The sequence below is a fragment of the Dendrobates tinctorius genome, unplaced genomic scaffold (assembly GCF_039654945.1).
Source record: "Dendrobates tinctorius isolate UK_male_01 unplaced genomic scaffold, ASM3965494v1 ptg000028l, whole genome shotgun sequence".
Taxonomy (NCBI): Eukaryota; Metazoa; Chordata; class Amphibia; order Anura; family Dendrobatidae; genus Dendrobates; species Dendrobates tinctorius.
This window is the reverse complement of record NW_027361696.1, coordinates 30392887-30416154: the sequence shown is the minus strand read 5'-3', so window position 1 is coordinate 30416154 and position 23268 is coordinate 30392887. Positions and strand designations below refer to the sequence as shown.

Sequence of the window (23268 nt, the reverse complement as noted above, 5' to 3'; positions counted from 1 at the left end):
CGTCGTCCCCATCTTCCATCTCACTGCACAGTATTTCAACCTTGCAAGTGCTGTGATCCTGAGCAAGCAGGGGGGGCCCACTCGTTGGCGACGGCACTGGCACAGGGCCCCTGATAGTACGGTGGTGTGTCTGATGGCGGGTGGGCCGAACCTGCACTTTCATCTGCAGCTTCCTCTTTGTCACCGTGTAAGATGGAACTGTATATGGGAAGGGTAACCTGAGTTTCATCAGGGTCAGATTCAGGCCGGGTAGAGTGCGAGGGGAATGTAGTGGTCTGGGTCAATGTACCAGCAGATTCATCGAGCAGTGGCTGGGCATCAGTGCACTTGTGTCGCCCCCAGGAGTACGGTCGCCACAGTGGCATTACCTTCCTCCTAGGGAGTGTGATGTCATGCTTGGGAGCAACGAAGGATCTCTCTAGCAGGTTAACTGATTGGGCGGCGTTATTCCCACGAGTCATGACCCCCCAAACAGCGTTCATGAAGGCAAAGTGTTTGTTTTATGTGGGCAGTATGGTTGCAAAGCTGAACCTTAAAGGAATGTCCAGAAGGGCACCACCAGGAGTGGAGCCTACGGCGTAATTTGACTCCACACGGGCAACCTCAACCATGCCAGCTACAGAACAGATGCACACATTGCAAGCTTAATTCCGTTAACGAACGAGACTCCGTCATGCCCCGCGGTCCGAGTCCAGCTTACTAGAGGGACACGTGAGGCTCTGGCACATGAGATTGGCCAATAACTGGTGTGTCATGCCCTTACATGTTCGTGGCTGCATGTGCGCTACACTGAAAAGGCCAGCGTTTGTCGCTTACAGGTGCAGATAACCCGCTGAACAACGTTAGTGATGGGGATCACTGATTACAATTATTACCCGCAAACAATGATTTCCCAGTAAGTGCAGGTCAACCGCAGTTCCGGAATTAGGCCTAAACGTCATTCCTGAAAAAAATGAAAAACGTGTGCAAACGCCAGGTGCTGTAGCCTGCTTAACAGCTCGCCAGCCGTTCTCACGCCCAGTATGGGTTACACGTGATTGCACAAAGGTGAGAAAGGGTACCGTATCCCCGGATAACATGTATGGATAGCGTACACATTCAAAAGATATGTCTATACATCAGGAGGCAGGCTCAGACGGTGTTAGGCCCAGTATGGCTTGCACGTGATTGCACAAAGGTGAGAAAGGGTACCGTATCCCCGGATAACATGTATGGATAGCGTACACATTCAAAAGATATGTCTATACATCAGGAGGCAGGCTCAGACGGTGTTAGGCCCAGTATGGCTTGCACGTGATTGCACAAAGGTGAGAAAGAGTACCGTATCCCCGGATAACATGTATGGATAGTGTACACATTCAAAATATATGTCTATACATCAGGAGGCAGGCTCAGACGGTGTCAGGCACAGTATGGATTTGACGGCCCAGACTACACAGCGGAGGAGCAGGGAGAGGTAAAGATTGCAAATGCTGGGGCCCTGGCCAAGCAAGGGGGGCCCACTTGTGGGCGTCGGTACTGGCACTGGACCCCTCATAGTACGGCGGTGTGTCTGAAGGCGGGTGTGCACCACCACCGTCAGAGACACTTGATTGCACTATGAGGGACCCTGTGCCAGTGCCCACACCCAAGAGTTGGCCTACCCACCTGTCCATGGCAACGGCACTCGCACGGTGTCGTGCGCTAGGTGGTGACCCCGGCCATGGGGGGGGGAGGCAGCACAGTTAGGGAGTTTTAGAAAGTGGCATATGTTGATGTTGGACATTCAGCTGATGCAAAAGGCGAAATAGGTCAAGTCCCAGGAAGAGGTGGACCAAAGCAAGCCATTTTTCTGTCACCCTATGTGTCATCAGGGGAAGGTGGGACAAAATCCTTGGAAACCCATGCATGGTTCATTTTAATGAAGGTTAGATCATCCACGTTTTGGGTTGACAGACGGGTCCTTTTTTCTGTCAGGATTGATCCAGCTGCACTGAAGACTCTTTCCGATAGCACACTTGCAGCTGGGCAAGCGAGCTCCTGTAAGGCATATTGTGCCAATTCAGGCCAGGTGTCCAGTTTAGCGGCCCAATAGTCAAAGGGGAATGACCTGTGTGGGAGAACATCGACATGGGAGGAAAAATAGTTTGTAACCATAGTTGACAACTGCTGTCTCCTGTCACTTTCCATCGATGCTGTATTACCAGTTGTGTGAGCGGTACTTGAAAAATCAGTCCACAACATTGTCATGAAACCCCTGTCTCCAACGCCACTTCTGCTGTGTGCACCATGAACACCTCTGCCAAGCTGCCCCCGGCCCGTACGGCTCGTGTGAGAACCATCACCGCTGCTGTGTGCTGGGAATGCCTCAAGCAACCGATTTACCAGAGTTGCTTGTTTATTAGCCAATATTAGGTCAAGGTTCTCCTGTGGCATGATGTTTTGTAATTTGCCTTTATAGCGTGGATCCAGGATGCTGGCCAACCAGTAGTCGTCATCGTTCATCATTTTGGCAATGCGGGGGTCCCTTTTTAGGATCCGCAAGGCATAATCTGACATGTGGGCCAATGTTCCCGGTGTCAATGATGCACTGCGAGTGCTGGTTGGAGGAGCACTTTCTGGCAAATCCACATCCCTCCAGTCATGCACAAACCCTGTACCAGACCTTGCCACGCCAACATTTTCACTTGCCCCACGAGATGCATCCTCCTCCCCTAAGTAATCATCCCCATCATCCTCCTCCTCCTCCTCTTCTTCCTCCAACTCGTCCAGGAGAGGTCCCTGAGCAGACAATGGCTGAATGTCATCAAGGATTCCCTCCACCTCTTCCTCCTCGTCAACATTGGCTGCAGACGCCTGCTCCTTAAGGTGCGTCAAAGTTTGCATGAGCAGACGCATAAGTGGGATGCTCATGCTTAGGATGGCGTCGTCTGTGCTTACCAGCCGTGTGCATTCCTCAAAACACTGAAGGACTTTACAGAGGTCTTTCAGCTTCGACCACTGCACACCTGTCAACTCCATGTCTGCTCTCAAAGTGCCTGGCCGTGTATCCTCCCACAAATGCATTGTGGCCTGCCTCTGCTCGCACAGCCGCTCCACCATGTGCAGGGTGGAGTTCCACCTTGTTGCAATGTCGATAATGAGGCGGTGGTTGGGAAGGTGGAGCAATCGCTGCAGCTTCTGCATACGAACGGAGTGTACAGGCGACCGGCGGATGTGCGCGCACAGTCTTCGCACCTTCTGGAGCAGGGCTGTTAACTCTGGATAATTTTTGAGGAAGCACTGCACCACCAGGTTCAAGGTGTGAGCCAAGCAAGGTATGTGGCTGAGTTTTGAAAGGGCTATGGCTGCCACAAAATTACGGCCGTTATCACTAACTACCTTGCCTGCCTCAAGATGTACACTGCCCAGCCATGACTCAGTTTGTCGCTTCAAGTACTCGGCCAGCACCTCGGCGGTGTGTCTGTCGCCCAAACACATCATCTGCAACACAGCCTGCTGACGCTTTCCACTAGCTGCTCGATAGGGGGACACCTCGTGTGCAACAGTGGCAGCTGCAGATGGAGTGCTCATACGACTGCGCTCTGTGGATGAGCTTTCGCTTCTGGAGGAGGAGGAGGAGGGTGGAACGCCTACAGCCAACTGTTTCCTATACCGTGGGTTAGGCAGCACTGTCCCACCACCGCTGTCCCCTGTGGACCCTGCATCCACCACATTAACCCAGTGCGCAGTGATGGACACGTAACGGCCCTGGCCATGCCGACTGGACCATGCATCAGTTGTGAGGTGCACCTTTCAACTCACTGACTACTTGAGTGCATGGACAATGCGGTCTTTCACATGATGGTGGAGGGCTGGGATGGCTTTGCGAGAGAAGAAGTGGCGACTGGGTAGGTCATAGCGTGGTACTGCATAGGCCATGAGTTCGCGGAAAGCTGCGCTTTCCACCAACCGAAAGGGCATCATCTCAAACGAGATTAGTTTGGCAATGTGGGCGTTCAAACCCAGTGTACGCGGATGAGAGACTGAGTACTTTCTTGACCTACTCATAGTGTCTGGGAGGGTGAGCTGGACTTGAGAGCTGCATATGGTGGAAGTAGCGGTGGACAGGGCGGACTGAGAGAGGGTTGATGATGGTGATGGAGTTGGTGTTCTTTCTGATGGCCTAGATTCAGTATTTCGTTGATATAACAGTGGGATTCCCTGACTGCTGTGGCCTTGCAACGACACCTCAACATTTGCTGCTGTGCTAACCGGTGGGCTTACAGTGGGGGAAACAATGTAGCGTTGCTGACTACCTTCTTTGTGATCAGTTGCACATGTGGCACTTGAGGTTTGGTGTTGTGTCCACGCTTGCAAGTGCATGCTGGTTAAATGTCTAAGCATGCAACTGGTATTCAAATTTTTCAGATTTTTCCCTCGGCTAAAGGTCTTTGCGCACTTCTTACAGATAACCTTGGCCTGATCATGAGGATTTTGTTCAAAAAAGTGCCACACTGCACTCTTCCTACTTTGGCAGACATTTTGCGGCCTAGCACGCTGTGATGTTTTGACCCTCTGGACAAGCTGTCCAGCAACTCTTTTGATTTTTGAACCCTGTCTTTGGAGTGCTCCGGGCCTGCCAGATAACAGCTGTTGCGATGTTGATGTCTGCTGTGGATGCTCCTCATCTGAGCTATTGGAAGCAGCATCCTCTTCCCCCAATGGATGCCAATCTGGGTCAACAACTGGGTCATCCATCACCTCCTCTTCAATGTCATGTGCACCTTCCTCTGTGTCACCATGTATGGTGGTATAGTGTGCGGGAAGGGGCACCTGAGTCTCATCAGGGTCAGAATCTGGCTCTGTACACTGCGAGGACAATGTAGTGCTCTGAGTGAATGTACCAGCAGAATCATCTATCAGCGGCTGTGCATCAGTGCACTCCATGTCAGATTCATCTTGGCCTGGGTAATTCACCATTTCACTTGATGATCCAGGCATGGTATGTGAAAACAGCTCCATGGAGTAATCAGTAGTATGGCCTGCGTCATCCTTCAATCTTGGTTGTGGTGAAGGACACAAGGAAAGGTGTGGTTCATGAACATGAGCCTCCAATGACGACTCAGTGCTTTTACTTTTTACAACTTCAGAAGAGGAGGCGATAGAGCTGGAGGCTGAGTCAGCAATGTAAGACAAAACTTTTTCCTGATGCTTTGGCGTTAAAAGCGGTTTGCCAACTCCTAGAAAACTAAGCCTTCGAAGCCTTATGGAGCCAGACGATGACGCAGGCTCAACACCTCCTGCATTCGGTCCTATTTTGCTTTTGCCACTAGCATCAGATCCACCACCAACACCATCATTACCAGCTGCCAACCTCCGCCCAATTCCACGGCCTCTTCCACCAACCTTCCTCATTTTTGGTAGAAATGTAGACAAAATCCTACAAACTATATAGTAATGTAAAACAAGGTACAAGGTGTCTATAGGACAGGGGAGATTTAGATTTTCTGCAGACACTTGTGGACACTGGACACTTGGATTGTGTGAGGCCCACTGAATATCACAGCGCTATGTCACAGGCTCGATGGCACAGGTGTGAAAAAAGTGACTACAGGATAAGGGAGATTTTGAATTTCTGGGAGATTTTGAATTTCTGCAGACACTTGTGGACACTGGACACTTGGATTGTGTGAGGCCCACTGAATATCACAGCGCTATGTCACAGGCTCGATGGCACAGGTGTGAAAAAAGTGACTACAGGATAAGGGAGATTTTGAATTTCTGGGAGATTTTGAATTTCTGCAGACACTTGTGGACACTGGACACTTGGATTGTGTGAGGCCCACTGAATATCACAGCGCTATGTCACAGGCTCGATGGCACTGGTGTGAAAAAAGTGACTACAGGATAAGGGAGATTTTGAATTTCTGGGAGATTTTGAATTTCTGCAGACACTTGTGGACACTGGACACTTGGATTGTGTGAGGCCCACTGAATATCACAGCACTATGTCACAGGCTCGATGACACAGGTGTGAAAAAAGTGACTACAGGATAAGGGAGATTTAGATTTTCTGCAGACACTTGTGGACACTGGACACTTGGATTGTGTGAGGCCCACTGAATATCACAGCGCTATGTCACAGGCTCGATGCAGCAGGTGTGAAAAAAGTGACTACAGGATAAGGGAGATTTTGAATTTCTGCAGACACTTGTGGACACTGGACACTTGGATTGTGTGAGGCCCACTGAATATCACAGTGCTATGTCACAGGCTCGATGGCACAGGTGTGAAAAAAGTGACTACAGGATAAGGGAGATTTTGAATTTCTGGGAGATTTTGAATTTCTGCAGGCACTTGTTGACACTGGACACTTGGATTGTGTGAGGCCCACTGAATATCACAGCGCTATGTCACAGCCTCGATGGCACAGGTGTGAAAAAAGTGACTACAGGATAAGGGAGATTTTAAATTTCTGCAGACACTTGTGGACACTGGACACTTGGATTGTGTGAGGCCCACTGAATATCACAGCGCTATGTCACAGGCTCGATGGCACAGGTGTGAAAAAAGTGACTACAGGATAAGGGAGATTTAGATTTTCTGCAGACACTTGTGGACACTGGACACTTGGATTGTGTGAGGCCCACTGAATATCACAGTGCTATGTCACAGGCTCGATGCAGCAGGTGTGAAAAAAGTGACTACAGGATAAGGGAGATTTTGAATTTCTGCAGACACTTGTGGACACTGGACACTTTTGGATTGTGTGAGGCCCACTAAATATCAGAGCGCTATGTCACAGGCTCGATGGCACAGGTGTGAAAAAAGTGAATTGTAGAATTGGGCAGAATAGGAATCTCCCTAGAGTGTAGGTCTGTAAGAACGGAACAAGTCCTCCACTTATCCTTCCACAGTGACACACATATAGCTTCACTGTGGCTGTGATAACAGCCGTTACACGGTACTGTGTGAGGAGCGTACACCGCTGTATGGTGTGAATAAATGCACGCTCAGTACCTTAGCAGGACAAAAAAAAAATTGGGATTGCTTTTAAAAAAACAGTTTGCAGAGCAGTGGGGAAACAGCAATGCAGCTGTCAGGAAGCCTTAGAAGGCAGCCTAACAACCAACACCGCTGATCCACCACAATATAGCCTCCCCTTGCACTGCACACACAGTGACTGGTGTGTTGCACAGGCAAAATCGCTAGCAGCAGAAGCAGTTTTTTTGTCTTCTTCCCTGCCTAACGCTCTCCCTACAGAATCAGCAACCTCTCCCTATGCTAAGATCGGCAGAAGTAAGATGGCGGTCGGCGTGCACGCCCTTTTATGACCCCTGTGACGCCCACCAAAGCAAGCCAATCACTTGCATGCCCTTCTGAAAGATGGTGGCGACCCCTGCCTATGTCATCACGTTGCCCACAGTGTCCGTGGATCCTGATTGACTGAAAAAGAACTCTAAACAAACTTTTGAAACGCGACTTTGGCGCGTAAGTCGCCGACCTCATGGCCGACCTCATCCTAGGGTCGGGTTTCGTTTCATGAAACCCGACTTTGCCAAAAGTCGGCGACTTTTGAAATTGTTCGACCAGTTTCGCTCAACTCTAGATCCAAAGGTAGAAAAAGTAACTCCTTTATTAGGGGGAAATGACAAAAACGGGGAGCATGTGGAACATGTGCAACAAACAAACATGAAAGTGCAGCAATACTCAAGGACGAGTCAACCTTGCCAGTCCAAAAAATATATTGTATTATATTAGTATTAATCATCTGAAATACAGCCATTTACAGAGAATATAAAAATAGACCACCTGATGTACTCTCCGGTGCAATATGAGGGAATAAGGTGAACCTATAGGTGAGGAGGATAAAAGATATACCTCTCTCCCTCGGGGGTATCCAATACATATATGTGCGTATATATATAAGTGCCGATTACAATTAAAACGGCACAGCCAAACTGCAAATGTGGCCACTAGATTAACATCTGCATAACTTCATAGACAATACTGATAATAAGGCACCACATATATGGAGAGGCATTATACCCACCCCCAGGGGGGAGCACATGATAACACCCACTCACATAAGAATTAACAGCGCTGGATAAGAGTTACCTCAGGGGACGAAAATTCGGATGGCCGGGCGGTCAGCGTGTCGCCCAGACGCGCGTTTCGGAGACCCATGACGAAGGAGTATATCGCCGAAATGCGTGTCGGGGAGACACACTGACTTCCCAGCCATCCGAATTTGCCAAGTGCTTCACAGAAGTTTATAACGCAGAGCCGTGAAAATAAAAAATCATTTTTTTGCGTAAAAAAAAATGATTTTTAGCCCACAATTTTTTTTCACAAGCGTAACAGGATAAATTGGACCCCAAAAGTTCTTGTCCAGTTTGTCCTGAGTACCCTGGTACCCCATATATGGGGGAACCATTGTTTGGGCACACGTAAGGGCTCGGAATGGAAGTAGTGATGTTTTGAAATGCTGACTTTGAAGGAATGGTCTGCGGTCATCGTTACGTTTGCAGAGCCCCTGATTGCCTAAACAGTAAAAAACCCCCACAAGTGACCCCATTTTGGAAACTAGACCTTCCAAGTAACTTATCTAGATGTGTGGTGAGCACTTTGAACCCCCGAGTGCTTCACAGAAGTTTATAACGCAGAGACGTGAAAATAAAAAAAATATTGTTTTTTCCACAAAAATAATTTTTTAGCCCCCAATTTTTTATTTTCCCAAGGGTATCAGGAGAAATTAGACCCCCAACGTTGCTGTGCAATTTTTCCTGAGTACGCTGATATCCCATATGTTGGGGTAAACCACTGTTTGGGCACACGTCGGGGCTGGGAAGGGAGGGAGCATCGTTTGACTTTTTGAACTCAAAATTGGCTGGAATCAATGGTTGCACCATGTCGCGTTTGGAGACCCCCTGATGTGCCTAAACAGTGGAAACCCCTCAATTCGAACTCCAACCCTAACCCCAACACACCCCTAACCATAACCCTAACCCCAACACACCCCTAACCCTAATCCCAACCCTAACCATAACCCTAACCACAAGCCTAACTCTAATCCCAACGCTAACCCCAACACATCCCTAACCCTAATCTTAAACCTAATTCCAACCCTAACCCTAATTCCAACCCTAACCCTAATTCCAACCCTAAACCTAATTCTAATCCTAACCCTAATTCCAACCCTAACCCTAATTCCACCCTAACCCTATTTCTAACCCTAATTCTAACCCTAACCCTAACCCTAATGGAAAAATAAAAATAAAAATAATTTCTTTATTTTATTATTTGTTCCTGACTATGGGGGTGATAAATGGGGGGTTTATTTACTTTTCATTCTATTTTGATCACTGTGAGAGTTTATCACAGTGATCAAAATGAATGAATGGAATAGGCAGCCGGCGGGCGCACTAAGCATGCGCCTGCCATTTTCTAATATGGCGGCGCCCATGGTCCGGGACCGCGGGACACCGGGAGCTATAGCGGCACTCGGTAGGTAACGGGGGGTGGGAGGGGAGGTAATTGGAAGGTGGGGAGAGCGGAGGGTAGGCGGGGGGAGCAGATGATGACAACGGCGTCACATCACCGCTGTCATTCAGTGGCTGGGGGCAGTGGGGGGTTGGATCGGTGTCACCAGCCATGTCCGATGCTACTGCAGCATCGGCCATGGCTGGATTGTAATATTTCATCAATTTTCAATTTTCATTGATGAAATATTACTATCGCTTTGATTGGCTGTTTCACTTTTAACAGCCAATCAGAGCGATCGTAGCCACGTGGTGGCGAAGCAACACCCCTTGTGGTGAAGTACAAAGCCCCATGTATCTGCGGGTAGGGTAACCTTTCAGTGACCCTGGTCACCCGACCCGCAGGGGGGCTTTAAAGTCATGATGCCACATAGGCGTCACTGGTCATAATGGCACAGGATTTCATGACGTCTATGTGGTGTCATTGGTCGTGAAGGGGTTAAGGATTATGGAGGCCACTGTGCTCTTAGGAACCTTGAGTACTGCATAAATTCTTTTGTAACCTTGGCCGGCCAGATCTGTGCCTTGCCACAATTCTTTCTCTGGGCTCCTTGGCCAGTTCCTTTGACCTCATGATTCTCATTTGGTCTGACATGCACTATGAGCTGTGAGGTCTTATATAGACAGGCGTGTCCCTTTACAAATCAAGTCCTATCAGTTTAATTAAACACAGCTGGACTCCAATGAAGGAGTAGAACCATCTCAAGGATGATCACAAGGAAAAGGACACCATGTGACTTATATATAAGTGTATGAGCAAAGGGTATGAATACTTATTGACCATGTGATATTTCAGTTTTTCTTTTTTAATAACTTTGCAAAAATGTCTACATTTCTGTTTTTCAAGATGGGGTGCAGAGTGTACATTAATGAGAAAGAAATGAACTATTTTGAAGTTACCAAATTGCTGCATTGAAACACAGAGTTAAAAATGTAAAGGGGTCTGAATACTTTCAATACACCCTGTATCTATTTCTGTGTATAGCTGCTAATGAGTTAGTTGTTTCTAATCATTTCACATCTCTCCATTTACTGATTTTCTGCTGGGTTTGTGCTTGTTCCCAGAGATACTGATGTGAAATATGAATTCTTCGCTTTTTCAGAATTTTGGCAGGAAATTCAAATTTCGGCAAATTTATTATCCCCAAATTGATAGTCCTTCAAATTCTCCGATTGCTTTGAAAAAGTGCATATGTGTGATTAAATTACAGCAGCACCTCTACCACCACATCGACCAAGCGAGCTGCTAGCTATGTGCACCCCCTTGCCCTTACAAATGCTCTGACTCTTCTACTCCTTTTTCCTATCAATGAAACCTGTATATTATTTTTTTTTCACACACACTAATCTTTTTCACTGCTGAGCTGTCACACACTATCTGTACAGTGTCATCAGTATTTTATAACGTTCTCTCCACATCTCTATGGGTAAGCTTCGACCTGTGATGTTTTCTCACTATCTAGATTCACCACAAATTGTTGGAAATCCATAGATGCAGTGTAAAGTATGGAAATGCTAGAGAGCGTCAACTGATTATAGGGGAGTTGTGACTATTATAGACTCTCATACAATGCATCAGAAATCATAGCATACGACAAAGCAGACAAACTATTCAGGGTCTTTAAAGTCAACGTTTAATCAGAAAATGACCGATTGAAGAACTCGCACGCTCCCTGCATGCCTCCCCAGCCCGCAAATCCTGTATAATGTCTTTTGTTGCATGGATGAAATAAAAAAGACTTTGAAATATTGAATCCTAATGGCGAGTGCCACATTTTTTTTTCTTTAGGATAATGAGAATGAATACGTACTTTCACTGTTGAGCACCCCGCATTGGAAAAGTGTAAAGGAGAAAGCAGTTTGTTTGATGCAGTGAGTAACCGGAGACTGAGAAGGGGTTAACAAGTATTCACTAAACAATCGATAACAGTAATATTCCTCGCAAGGAGGTAAAGACAATGGCAAAGAGAATATAGAAGATAAACGGGACACTTATCGGTTGAAGTTCTGACAGGAGGAAGGCTGTAATATCTCCTGTCGGTGTCTCAAACGATGCACAAAGTCTCTGGCTCTGCTCTGAAGAAATGAGTAATACTGCCGCCCAACAGTGCCGAAGGATTCATTCCTCTTTGTCTCTGGTATGCTGGAACGTGGAAACAGTCCGTTGCATGAATGTCTCAGAAATGGCGCTGGGCACGGGTAGTGAGCACGTACACTAGCCACAACAATCTGAGGTCTCTCAGAGTAGTCTCTAGGCTGTTGTAACAGTATTTGGGTGTAGCAGAGGTATTCAGTGGTTTGGATACAGACGGTAACTCAATAGCGTCAGGGGTAATCTTCAAGTTAGCACACGGAGGTCTGGAAACAGGGGAGTCGTCAGTAGGAGCTGCAGAGAGGGAGTGAACTGTCTCCTGTCACCTTCCCGCCATATCTGACCCGTTCCCATGCTCAGGCCCCCTTAAGTACCCCGCACCCCCTGCTGTCTGACCAGATGGTTTCTCCCTCCCAGGGGAAATCTCCCCCCGCTAGCAGTGGTGAAAGCCCCGATAGCTCCGGCCTTAAAGGGCACCGCACACCGCTGACTCCGTCTTGTCTCACCTTCTTACACAAGTGTGCTGTTTTAATCAGTTTAAAAGGATTATTCATCACATTTAATAGTGATTGAAGCAACGCTCTAGTGCAGTTCACTTGGTTTCTTTGTGGAGATTAACTCAAGTTTATGTGTTCCACGTATTGTATGAAACCTTTTGTTTGTTTCCCCACAATTGATCTACATTAACAACAAAATTAGGTAGTATTGCAATTTTCACAATGACCTTTGCACATGCTCAATAGATGCTTCAATGCAAAAGTAAGGGTGTGAGTCTGTTCCTTGCTGCAAATGTACATGTGGATTTGCTGAAACAGGAGGAGAGAGTCTAAAACCGCCCCAGTGTCCAGTGTGAAAATTGCAAGATTCTAAAGACTGTGATATGGAAACAAAATGTTAAACCTGATTTACAAAACTACATTTTTGATGACACATTACCTTTAAGACCAAAGTTGGACATCTATTTTGTAGCTGGAAGAATCTGAGCCCTTTTGTATAAAATAAGGTATGTATGCTATTATTTCTAAACACTGTTTTTCGGTGATTCCTTTGTATCTCCGGTCATACTGCACCCACACATACAAATGATACACCAATTGAAAGGTAAACTTGCCCCCTTCAGCAAGAAAATAACCAAACAAACCACACATCCACGATTTGATCACAAAATACAGTTTAAACATTAATTTTCATAAACCTACAGTAAGGAAAAATGACCTGCAGGTGGCACCACTGTACCCCAAAGCACACTACCAACACATTTGTAAACATGCACTGCTTTTTCGCTGAATACTTCGCCCCAGCACACACGATACACCATTTGAAAGGTAAACTTGCTCCCTTCAGCAAGAAAGCAGCTAAAAAAAACCACACATTCACAATTTTATCACTAAATACAGTTTAAACATTAATTTTCATAAACCTGCAGAAAGACACAATGACCTGCAGGTGGCACCTCAACCGGAAAACATTTTCTGGGCTCTACTTATAAAAACAATTTATTGTATTACCATTCTACATATATAAATACCTTTACTTTTCTCAGTTCAGATTTGTTTTTTATTCATTTCATTGTGCATTCAGTGCATATATGGGTGTGACCGCCCTCTTTCTGAGCTGGGAAAGCCATCCAGTCTGGCCTAAGCTGTTACTAGTGGTTCAGCCGCTCGACCCTTATTCACATTCACGCCACTTGGCAAGTGAAAAGGTTTTAAATACTAGAGTAGGACTGTCCCACAAGGGTTGCCGTGACGTGGCGGGATGGCTTGTACATTATTTTGATCAAAATTATGTTTACTAAATACCCTTATTATTATTATTACCTTTATGCATTATTTGCAGTATACATTTTTTACTTTTTAGTTCAGGATATTTGTGTTTTTTGTTTTCTCTGGTTAATGGTCATGTGTTAATATGCACTTACATTGTGCATACACATTAACTTACTTGTCTCAGTTCAGATTTGTTTTTTGTTTTTTATTTTTTTTTATATATATAAATACCTGTCTGTGTTCATCAGCTCATGAAATACATTTTCATTTGGCCAGCTTGCTTTTTCTGAAATTGCTTGCGCCCCCGATGACCAATGTGTGAAAATTTTGCACGGGCCAAGCTAGTATTTATTAATTATGAGACATCTCATCCTTCCTTGTTTCATCACATTTTATTATTGCTTCATTTAAGGACATGTTGCACAATGTAATAATGAACAGATATGTAATGATGTATGCAAATATTACGGATCTGGTCCTATAAATGGCACAACGGAGAACTCTGTTCAACAGTACATAGACGACCATCCCAGAATTGTGATATTATATCAAGTCACTTGCAGTCTCCAATCTACAGAAGACATGGGCTTCCTGACACTTTCTGTAGTCTTCTTGATGGCAGGTGAGTCTTATTTCACATCTGTACTTCATTAGCTGTTATTTATCTGATCCGTGAATAATATATATATATATAATTACACAGACAAAAATAATAGTTGCAAAATAGTAATCATCATAATAATAAAAGCTTTTTAATCTCATTACAGTGTTACAGTGGCAGACCGACTGTTACAGTATAAAGAAAACAGGTGAGCAGAATTTTCAATTGTTAAGGAAAAGATACAGTGGGAAAAAAGTATTTAGTCAGCCACCAATTGTGCAAGTTCTCCCACTTAAAAAGATGAGAGAGGCCTGTAATTGACATCATAGGTAGACCACAACTATGAGAATCAAAATGAGAAAACAAATCCAGAAAATCACCTTGTCTGATTTGGCAAGATTTATTTTTCTAATTATGGTGGAAAATAAGTATTTGGTCATTAGCAAAAGTTAATCTCAATATTTTGTTATATATCCTTTGTTGGCAATGACAGAGGTCAAACGTTTCCTGTAAGTCTTCACAAGGTTGGCACACACTGTTAGTGGTATGTTGTCCCATTCCTTCATACAGATCTCCTCTAGAGCAGTGATGTTTTGGGCCTGTCGCTGGGCAGCACGGACTTTCAAATCCCTCCAAAGGTTTTCTATGGAGTTGAGATCTGGAGAGTCCTGGTCAGGGGCGGACACTGACAGCTTGGGGCCCCTGTGCAAGAAATGTGTCTGGGCTCCCTTCCTTTCATGGCGGCAAAGCTAATATATATATATATATATATATATATATATATATATATATATATATATATATTGTATACACTGCTCAACGGCTCCAAAGAAATAAAGGGAACACTTAAACACCATCTAACTCCAAGTCAATCACACCTCATATTAATTTTAATTTACAATAATCATTTTTATGTTTTATTGCTCTCAATGCATTACATGTGTAATGAATAAATTTTGGCAACTGGAATTTGTCATTCAGTGATATATAGGATGTGTTCCCTTTATTTTTTTTTTAGCAGTATGTATATATCTATATATTTAGATATACAGTATATATATATATATATATATATACACAGTATATATATATATATATATATATATATATATATATATAGGCACACACACACATAGATGTATATATATTACATGGTCTCCTATATTATGTATATTACCATCCCTTATTATACAGCGCTCTCTCATGTTATGTACAGTCCCTTACATATTGGATTATACGGTATAGAGTCCTGGTTTTTATAACATACCATCCTGTCTTGTTAGCTGTATAATGCAATGATGGCTGATGGAGCATGGGAAAGCTTCTTTTTTAATGGAGGAGCTTATGGACTGGTCGCTCCTCCATCAGCAGTCATTTTATATCTAAAAAGAGAGGGGACTATGTAATAAAAGAGGGCACTGTGAATAACAAAATTAACAAGAATACACTATGTAAGAGACAGCACAGTACATAACAGCAGAGGAAGCTATATAATAAGGGACGGCACCATATATAACTAGAGAGGACGGTACGTAATAAGGGACGGTGTTATACATAATAAAAGATGAAACAATGTAACTAAGGATGGTGTTATACAGAATTAGTGAGTACACTATATGCTAAGGGTCTGTGTTATCTATTTATATAATTGCCTTAAATTGTCTGTCATCCACTTCCGTCTGGATGTCCTCGAATCCCACTATCCACCGCACCGCCCCGGAAGTACGCCGACTGCCATATTGGAATACCCAAGTGATAGGTATTCCAATATGGCACCCGCTGGTGGTACCAGGCCCTTCCACAGTACCACCAGCGGGACACCTCCGGAACCCCCACACCGCTGGACCCGCCGCCGGACCCCGCCGCCGCCGGACCCACCGCCAGGACCCCCCGCCGCTGCTGGACCGACCGCCGGACCCCCCGCCGCTGCTGGATCCGCTGCCGGACCCACCACTGCCTGCCCACCCGCCTCCATGCAGTCACAGCCGGCAGGAAAGACCGCGGCTTGCGGCCTGTGCTGGAGATGGGGTGCGGCCACCCTCTGGTGGCGCCACACACCATCTCCAGCACAGGCCGCAAAACACCGTCTTTCCTGCCGGCTGTGACTGCACAGAGGTGGGTGGGCCGCCACCCCCAGCGCAACTCCCAGCGCCACAAAGCTGCCCCCATCGTGATGTCACTGCCCTCCCGATGTGATAGCATTGGGCCCACATCTAGTACATAATGATAATAATGTCTTCCTCCACCTCTCCCTGTTCCTATGTCCATTATAAGTGTTTTCTTCCCATCCCAATCCCCCACACCTCTCATTGTCCTCCTTCCCCCCGCATCCCATTATTGTCCTCTCCCCCACCCCATCATTGCCCATTCCACAACCTCCATCATTTCCTCCTCTCCCACCACCCCCATTATTGCCCTTTCCACTACCACCATCATTGTCCTTTCCGCCACCACCATCATTGCATTCTCCCCCACCACCCCATCATTGTCCTTTCCACCACCACCATCATTGCATTCTACCCCACCACCCCATCATTGTTCTTTCCACCACCTCCATCATTTCGTCCCCCTCCACCCCATTATTGCCCTTCCCACCACCTCCATCATTGCCTTCTCCCCCACTATCCCCATCCTTGCCCATTCCACTAAGTCCATCATCTTCTCCTCCCCCACAATCCCCATCCTTGCCCATTCCACCACTTCCATCATTTCCTCCTCCCCCACCATCCCCATCATTGCCCTCTCCATCACCCCATCATTCTCTTTTCCCCATTACCCCATCATTGCCATCTCCTCCACCTACACACAGACATACACAACACCATTCACCTCTCTGCACATTCCCCTACAGTGCTGCGCATGCACACACACACACCACCACTCATCTCCACACACATACAACACACATACTGTACATACAGAAAACACACACACAACTTCTCTCACCTCTCTGCAGGTTTCCCCGCAGCTGAAGCATCACCGTCACTGACAACTTCCTCTCTCTGGCACAGCCGGCCGCTGAGTGATTACATCATCCAGCTCTTTGGTCTTCATTGTAGTGGAGTTAGGAGTGTGACTGAGGTTGTGCACAGGTGTCTTTTACACAGATAACAAGTTCAAACAGGTGTCATTACTACAGGTAATGAGTGGAGGACAGAGGAGCCTCTTAAAGAAGGCGTTACAGTTCTGTGAGATCCTGAATTCTTGCATGGTTTTAGGTGACCAAATACTTATTTTCCACCATAATTTGCAAAATAAATCTTGCCAAATGAGACAAGGTGATTTTCTGGATTTGCTTTCTTATTTTGTCTCTCTTGTGATCTACCTATGATGTCAATTAAAGGCCTCTCTCATCTTTTTAAGTGGGAGAACATGCACAATTGGTGGCTGACTAAATACTTTTTTTTCCCACTGTATGTAAATAGAGAGTGAGAAAAAAGGGGAAAAAAGAGATGCTGCAAAAAAGAATGGGAGAGGGCAGAGGGGTTGAAAAGAGAGAAAGTTATGAGGGGTTACTGCAAAAGAAGGAAAGAGAAAACTGCTGTAAATTCAAAATGCAATCAGAGATAAATAGAGAGCAGAAAGCTGCTGCCATGAGAATGAAGGAGAGAACAGAAAGCTGTTTCAAAGTAAGAGAATAAGAAAGAGGAGAGAACAGCTGTTTAGGAAAAAAGGAGAAAGCTGCTAAAATGACAAGAGAAAGGGGAGACCTGCTGTGAAAAAAGGGCAGGAAAAAGGGGAGAGCTGCTGCAAAAGGAAAGAGCATGAGAAAGGGGAGTGCTGCTGTAAAAGGAAAGGTCAAGAAAAGGGGAGAGGTGCTATAAAAGTAAAGGGCAGGGAAAATGGGAGAGCTGGTGCAAAAGGAAAGGACAAAGGAGAAAGAGGAGAGCTTCTGCAAAAGGAAAGGGCAAGAGAAAAGGGAGAGTGTCATGGTCCAGTCCGGAGTTTATCTTCTGCTGTCTTCACTCCGGACTGGTCATGCGGGGGTTAATCTCCTCAGCCTCGTTCTGGAGCTAGCTGGGCTATTTAAATCCCTCAAAGCCTGCTGACCAGTGTTAGTGATAGCTCAAGCTTGCAGTTTAGAGCCGCTGACCCTTGTACCCTGGTGATCCTCCTGCCTTTGACTGATATTCACGTGTATGACCCGGACTGATTTCTGACCCCGTCTCTTGGTATTCGTCTCTGCTGTTACGTTCCCTCTCTGGCATCTGACTCCCTGGCTTGTACCCCGACCACGTATTTCGTCTCACGTTTTGGACCCCGTGCTCATGTTCTGGCTTTCTGACTCTCGGCTTTGGTATTTTGACTACGTGTTTTGCTGCTCCTTCTGGTACGTCTGCTCCTGCTAGTTTCTGACTCGGTTCGTCTGACTATTCTCTCTCGTTACCTGTGGCACCTGTGCTGTTGCTCAGGGTTGCTGCTCTTAGTGTATAACCTCTCTTCCCTCACCAGCTCCCCCTGGTGGAGGTTTCACTACAGAGAGCTGCTGCAAAAGGAAAGGGCTAGAGAAAGGGGAGAGCTACTGCAAAAGGACAAAGGAGAAAGGCAAGAGCTGCTAAAAAAGGAAAGGGCAGGAGAAAGGGGAGAGCTACTGCAAAAGGAGAAAGGCGAGAGCTGCTGCAAAAGGAAAGGGCTAGAGAAAGGGGAGAGCTACTGCAAAAGGACAAAGGAGAAAGGGGTGAGCCACTGCAAAAGGAAAGGGCAGGAGAAAGGGGAGAGCTACTGCAAAAGGACAAAGGAGAAAGGCGAGAGCTGCTAAAAAAGGAAAGGACAGGAGAAGGGTGAGCCACTGCAAAAGGAAAGGGCAGGAAAAAGGGGAGAGCTACTGCAAAAGGACAAAGGAGAAAGGCGAGAGCTGCTAAAAAAGGAAAGGACAGGAGAAGGGTGAGCCACTGCAAAAGGAAAGGGCAGGAAAAAGGGGACAGCTACTGCAAAAGGACAAAGGAGCAGCTGCTGAAAGATAAAGGACAAAGGAGAGAGCTGGTGCAAAAGAAAAGGACAGGAAAAAGGGGAGAGCTGCTCCAGAAAGAGAACAGAGAAAGGGGAGAGCTGCTATAAAATGTGAGTGAAGGAGAAAGGGGATGTCATGACACCTAAGATGTCACTGGTGCTGCCTATCGGGGGCACTTGCATAAATCTAGGGAGTGCAGAAACAAGGCATGCCAAGCTCAAGGACCTTAAACTAATGCAGTTCAGGACCTGGCACTGAGCAGTCACTTCACCAGGGGGCGGAGCCACCGCATGTGAATGCAGGGACACTGACCACACAGGGTGCAGTCAAGGCAAAGCGTTTCGGCTGCATTTGGCCTTTATAATTAAAAACGATACAGGAGTGTCAGGGATTCGTGGGAATCCTGTGGATATTTAGTGAGGCACGTCTCAGTATTGTCACTTTCACAAAAGTATGGGGCGTTAAAAGAGGAAAATCCCCAATGGTAAATAAGCCAGGGGACTTTAAGTTGAGTGCCTAGTTTATTTTTATTACTTCATGGTGTGGGACCCTACTACGGCACCTTCCTTAGTAGTTAGTGCACACGGTTCTCTACTCACACAGGGTGCAGAGCACAAACAGAAAACGTAGTCAAGGAGAGCCGAGGGTCAAAGCCAGGAGGGAGCAATGTACCGAAGGATAAGACACAGAGTAAACAGGGACAAGCCATGAGTTCTGATTACCAGGAGAGACAGAGCAGTACAAAGCAGAATGCAAAGGCAGCAGTCAGGGAACAGAACCAAGTCATACACAGCAAGACACACAAGCACAGAGGCACAACGTAAACCTGGGTCAGCAACCACAAGCCGAGTATACAGACGTGTCACCGACACACAATCCAGGAACTGCCAACGCTAAATGGCCACCCCAGAACCAAAGAGGTGGACTAAAATTAACCCTGACCTGACCAGGATGGAGGCAGCACCATCCTGTCCAGAGTCATGACAGGGGACAGCTTCTGCAGAAAAAGGAAAAGAGAACAATAGAGAGGAGAAAACTGCTGCATAGAGAGAGAGCTGCTAAAAATGACCAGAGACTTGGAAGAGCTGCTGCAATTGTAGAGAAGGAGAAAGTGGAGAGTTGCTGTAAAAGGAGAGTGCAGGAGAAAGGGGAGAGCTGCTGCACAACATTAGGAAGAGAGAGGGAAAAGCTACTGCAAAGCTAAGAAAAGAGAGAGCTGCTATATAAAGAATATAGAGAACGCTGCTAGAAATGACAAGAGAAAGGGGAGAGCTGCTGCCCAAACTTAGAAATAGGGACGAGCTGCTGTAAAGATAGAGAACGAGAAAGGAGAAACCTGCTGCAAAGTGACAGAAATGAGGAAGCTGCTAGAAATGATGCGAGGGGAGGGCTGCTGCAAAACTCCTCCAGTGGCCACTGTGGCATGAGAACTTCCTCTGAGGCCATGAGCCGACTGTAAAAAAGTGGCTGTGATCAGGATCCTTTATTAATGACTGGTTTACACGGCACAATCATGGCTGTTAAATGACTGCCGATTGACCAGAATTCTATATGCACAGAATGATCATTAATAGTTCTGTGCACATGAACCGTCATTGTTCTTGGCAGCTCATCTGCTGTTTACACACGACGATGTGCTGTGGATAACAATAATTGTAAAGCTGGCTTACAAAATAGTTGCACTAGACAAATTATGGTTTTACCAGCCTGTTTAGTTGGGCCAATAATCTGGAGTGAGTTTTCTTATGAACTTGCGTTTCCCAATTATCAACCATCCAAATAAGTTCCTGATGAAGCCGATTGACACATTCCGTAAATATACTGATCGTGTGAGGTAAACCCTAATCACATGGGAGACCCAACAAGCTCTAGTTATTTGTTGTTAGTCACTACATATGAACGTGGGAGGTTGCCAATATTCACCCTGCAGTGTTTGTGCCAAAAATGTCAGAAAAAAATTGTAATTGACTAAAGTGGACTTTGTGGTTGGTAACAATTCTTTAACATGAGATTTTCATCTTCTTTGGTTCTAGTTTGCCCTCCAAACACTCATTATGGACTCATTACTGGCTGTGATACAACCTGTAGCAGTCCTTTCTACCAGGGGAAACTCTGTACCTACCATGAATATTATGGCTGTAGATGTGATTCCGGGCTTATCCCATCCCCTGCAGGCTGCGTCAAGCCTGAAGATTGCGAAGGAAAATGTGAAGCTAACATGCACTATGAGCCTAATGCATCCACCTGCCAACCAAACTGTGAAGAAGGACATAGCCCTGATATCTGTGACACTGCTCCTTCATGTGTCTGTGATGACGGCTATATATTTTCTAATTTTAAGTGTGTGAAGAAAGAAGATTGTCCTGTTCCCTTAGAATAGCCACAGCTCCTTTATAGTTCTACAGTACTGGTCCACACGGTGGACATAAACGTTTAGTCCCTTGTTGATTATTGCCATGAAATGTTAGATTAATTTGTTAGTAGCTTCAGCATGTATCTGTATATTATCATATGTGTGAGCATTATAAGGGTATTTGTAAAAGAGCCATGAAGTAGAATAGACCCTCAAAGACGAAGTAGAATAGACCCTAGAAGACCAAGTAGAATAGGCCTTAGAAGACCAAGTAGAATGGACCCTAGTAGACCAAGTAGAATAGACCCTAGAACACCATATAGATTAGGCCCTAGAAGACCAAGTAGAATAGACCCTAGAAAGTCAAGTAGAATAGACCCTAGTAGACCAAGTAGAATAGACCCTAGAACACCATATAGATTAGGCCCTAGAAGACCAAGTAGAATAGACCCTAGAAAGTCAAGTAGAATAGACCTTAGAAGACCAAGTAGAATAGATCCTAGAAGACCAAGTAGAATAGACCCTAGAAAACCTATTCAATACCATGTTAATGACTTTCTATAAAAACCCCTCTTTCTGCCACTCATCTAGGACAGGGTGGATCAGAAATGAATATTTGGGCAAGTTTAGATGGAGTTGGCATGAATATTGCCTACAGCGTCGTTGATCACTCTGAATGGTCTACTGACACCAAGTCTTCCCCATTTTCAGTTTAGGAAATTAAGAAGAAGTATAGGAAGAAACCACTTAATCAGTTCAATCCTCCTATGTACATAATCCCACACCATTCATTAAGCAGCCTTGCAGCAAGGTGTGGGCTGTGGTTCCAGGGTATGGTAAATTTTTGCAGAGTTGATAATAAACTAGCACTTGATGACGTCGTAAAATCATTACCTTCTTTGTTTATGCAACATGAAACATAATAGACAATATAAACTTAAAGACTCCGGTTTATCTTGTTTATCTTGTGTGATGTTGAATAAATAAAGAAGATAATGTTTTTACGACGTCCTCGAGTTCTGGTTTATCATCAACCCTGTAACTCTAAGAAGAATCCCTGTTATATTCAGTATGTGGATGATTCTGTCACTTATTTCTGTGATCTCGTCTTATAATCCAGAATTATTCTGATTCCAATCTATGTAACAACAATAAAACAGTAAATATGAAGTGTGATGAAGATGTGGATATTATTGGGTTTACAAAGAAGGAAATGTCCAGATTCTTCTGGTTCATATCCCACTGATAGAGATGATTGACTTTATTCAAGGCGAAGTGAAACTTCTACAATTAAAAAGACATTTGTAGGAAACGTTTGCACAATTTATGGATAAGTAATCTATCTATTTCCAGTATATACATCCATAAATTGTGTGCAGCAAAACCATGACAAGGTCCTTCTTTTATCTGTTGAAAAACATTGGTGGAGCTCAGCCTTGCTCCTTGCTCCATGCCCAATATCCAGGCATTAGTGGTCATCAGTTATAATATACAGTATATCATCCAGATCAACAATTATATCAACTTAATCATTAACTTGGAAAAAAAAAAGATCCTTACTGAGATCGTCCTCCAGTTCAGGTTAGGGCAAATATTTCTTCACTATCAGTGCACATATCCTGGATGGGAGGAAGAAGGCTCCCGTCCGGGAAAAGAAGACCAATCTGGAGACTATAAAGAGTAAATAAGGACTGACTGAAACCAAAGCTTATAACTGGTGAGTTATTATGTCATCACTTTAGTAATATGTATCATTTACCTGGATGACATCAGACATCATCTCTCTTCTGTCTCTTGAATTGCAAAAATATTAATGTAGATAATATAACGCACCAGTAGAAAAATGCTGCAAATAAATGCAACAGAGTCCAGGCAAGTCTCAAAAAAAAGTTTTAAGTCAATATTCCTAGCGATGGATGGACTTTATAGTGGAAGTTGATTTTTTCTGTAAAAAAAGGCATGCGACTTTTTTTTTGCAGGCCAAAAAAATCGCACTGAA

General features: G+C 45.2%; 1 protein-coding gene across 2 annotated transcripts in view; it reads left to right on the top strand.

Annotated features, from left to right (window-relative positions):
- The window catches only part of LOC141085257 (zonadhesin-like), a 79803-nt gene extending 57364 nt beyond the window's left edge, over positions 1 to 22439 (top strand). The window contains exons 2-5 of one of the 2 annotated variants that reach the window (XR_012231253.1): positions 11293 to 11641; positions 13777 to 13986; positions 14132 to 14173; positions 20950 to 22439. Coding sequence is in view for 1 of the 2 variants with exons in the window: in XM_073570525.1 (XP_073426626.1) it covers positions 13777 to 13986; positions 14132 to 14173; positions 20950 to 21296 (599 nt within the window). In the remaining variant the exon portion in view is untranslated. The remainder of the gene's footprint in view (positions 1 to 11292; positions 11642 to 13776; positions 13987 to 14131; positions 14174 to 20949) is intronic. The other variant, XM_073570525.1, reaches the window with a different exon arrangement.
- The last annotated feature ends 829 nt before the right edge of the window (positions 22440 to 23268 follow it).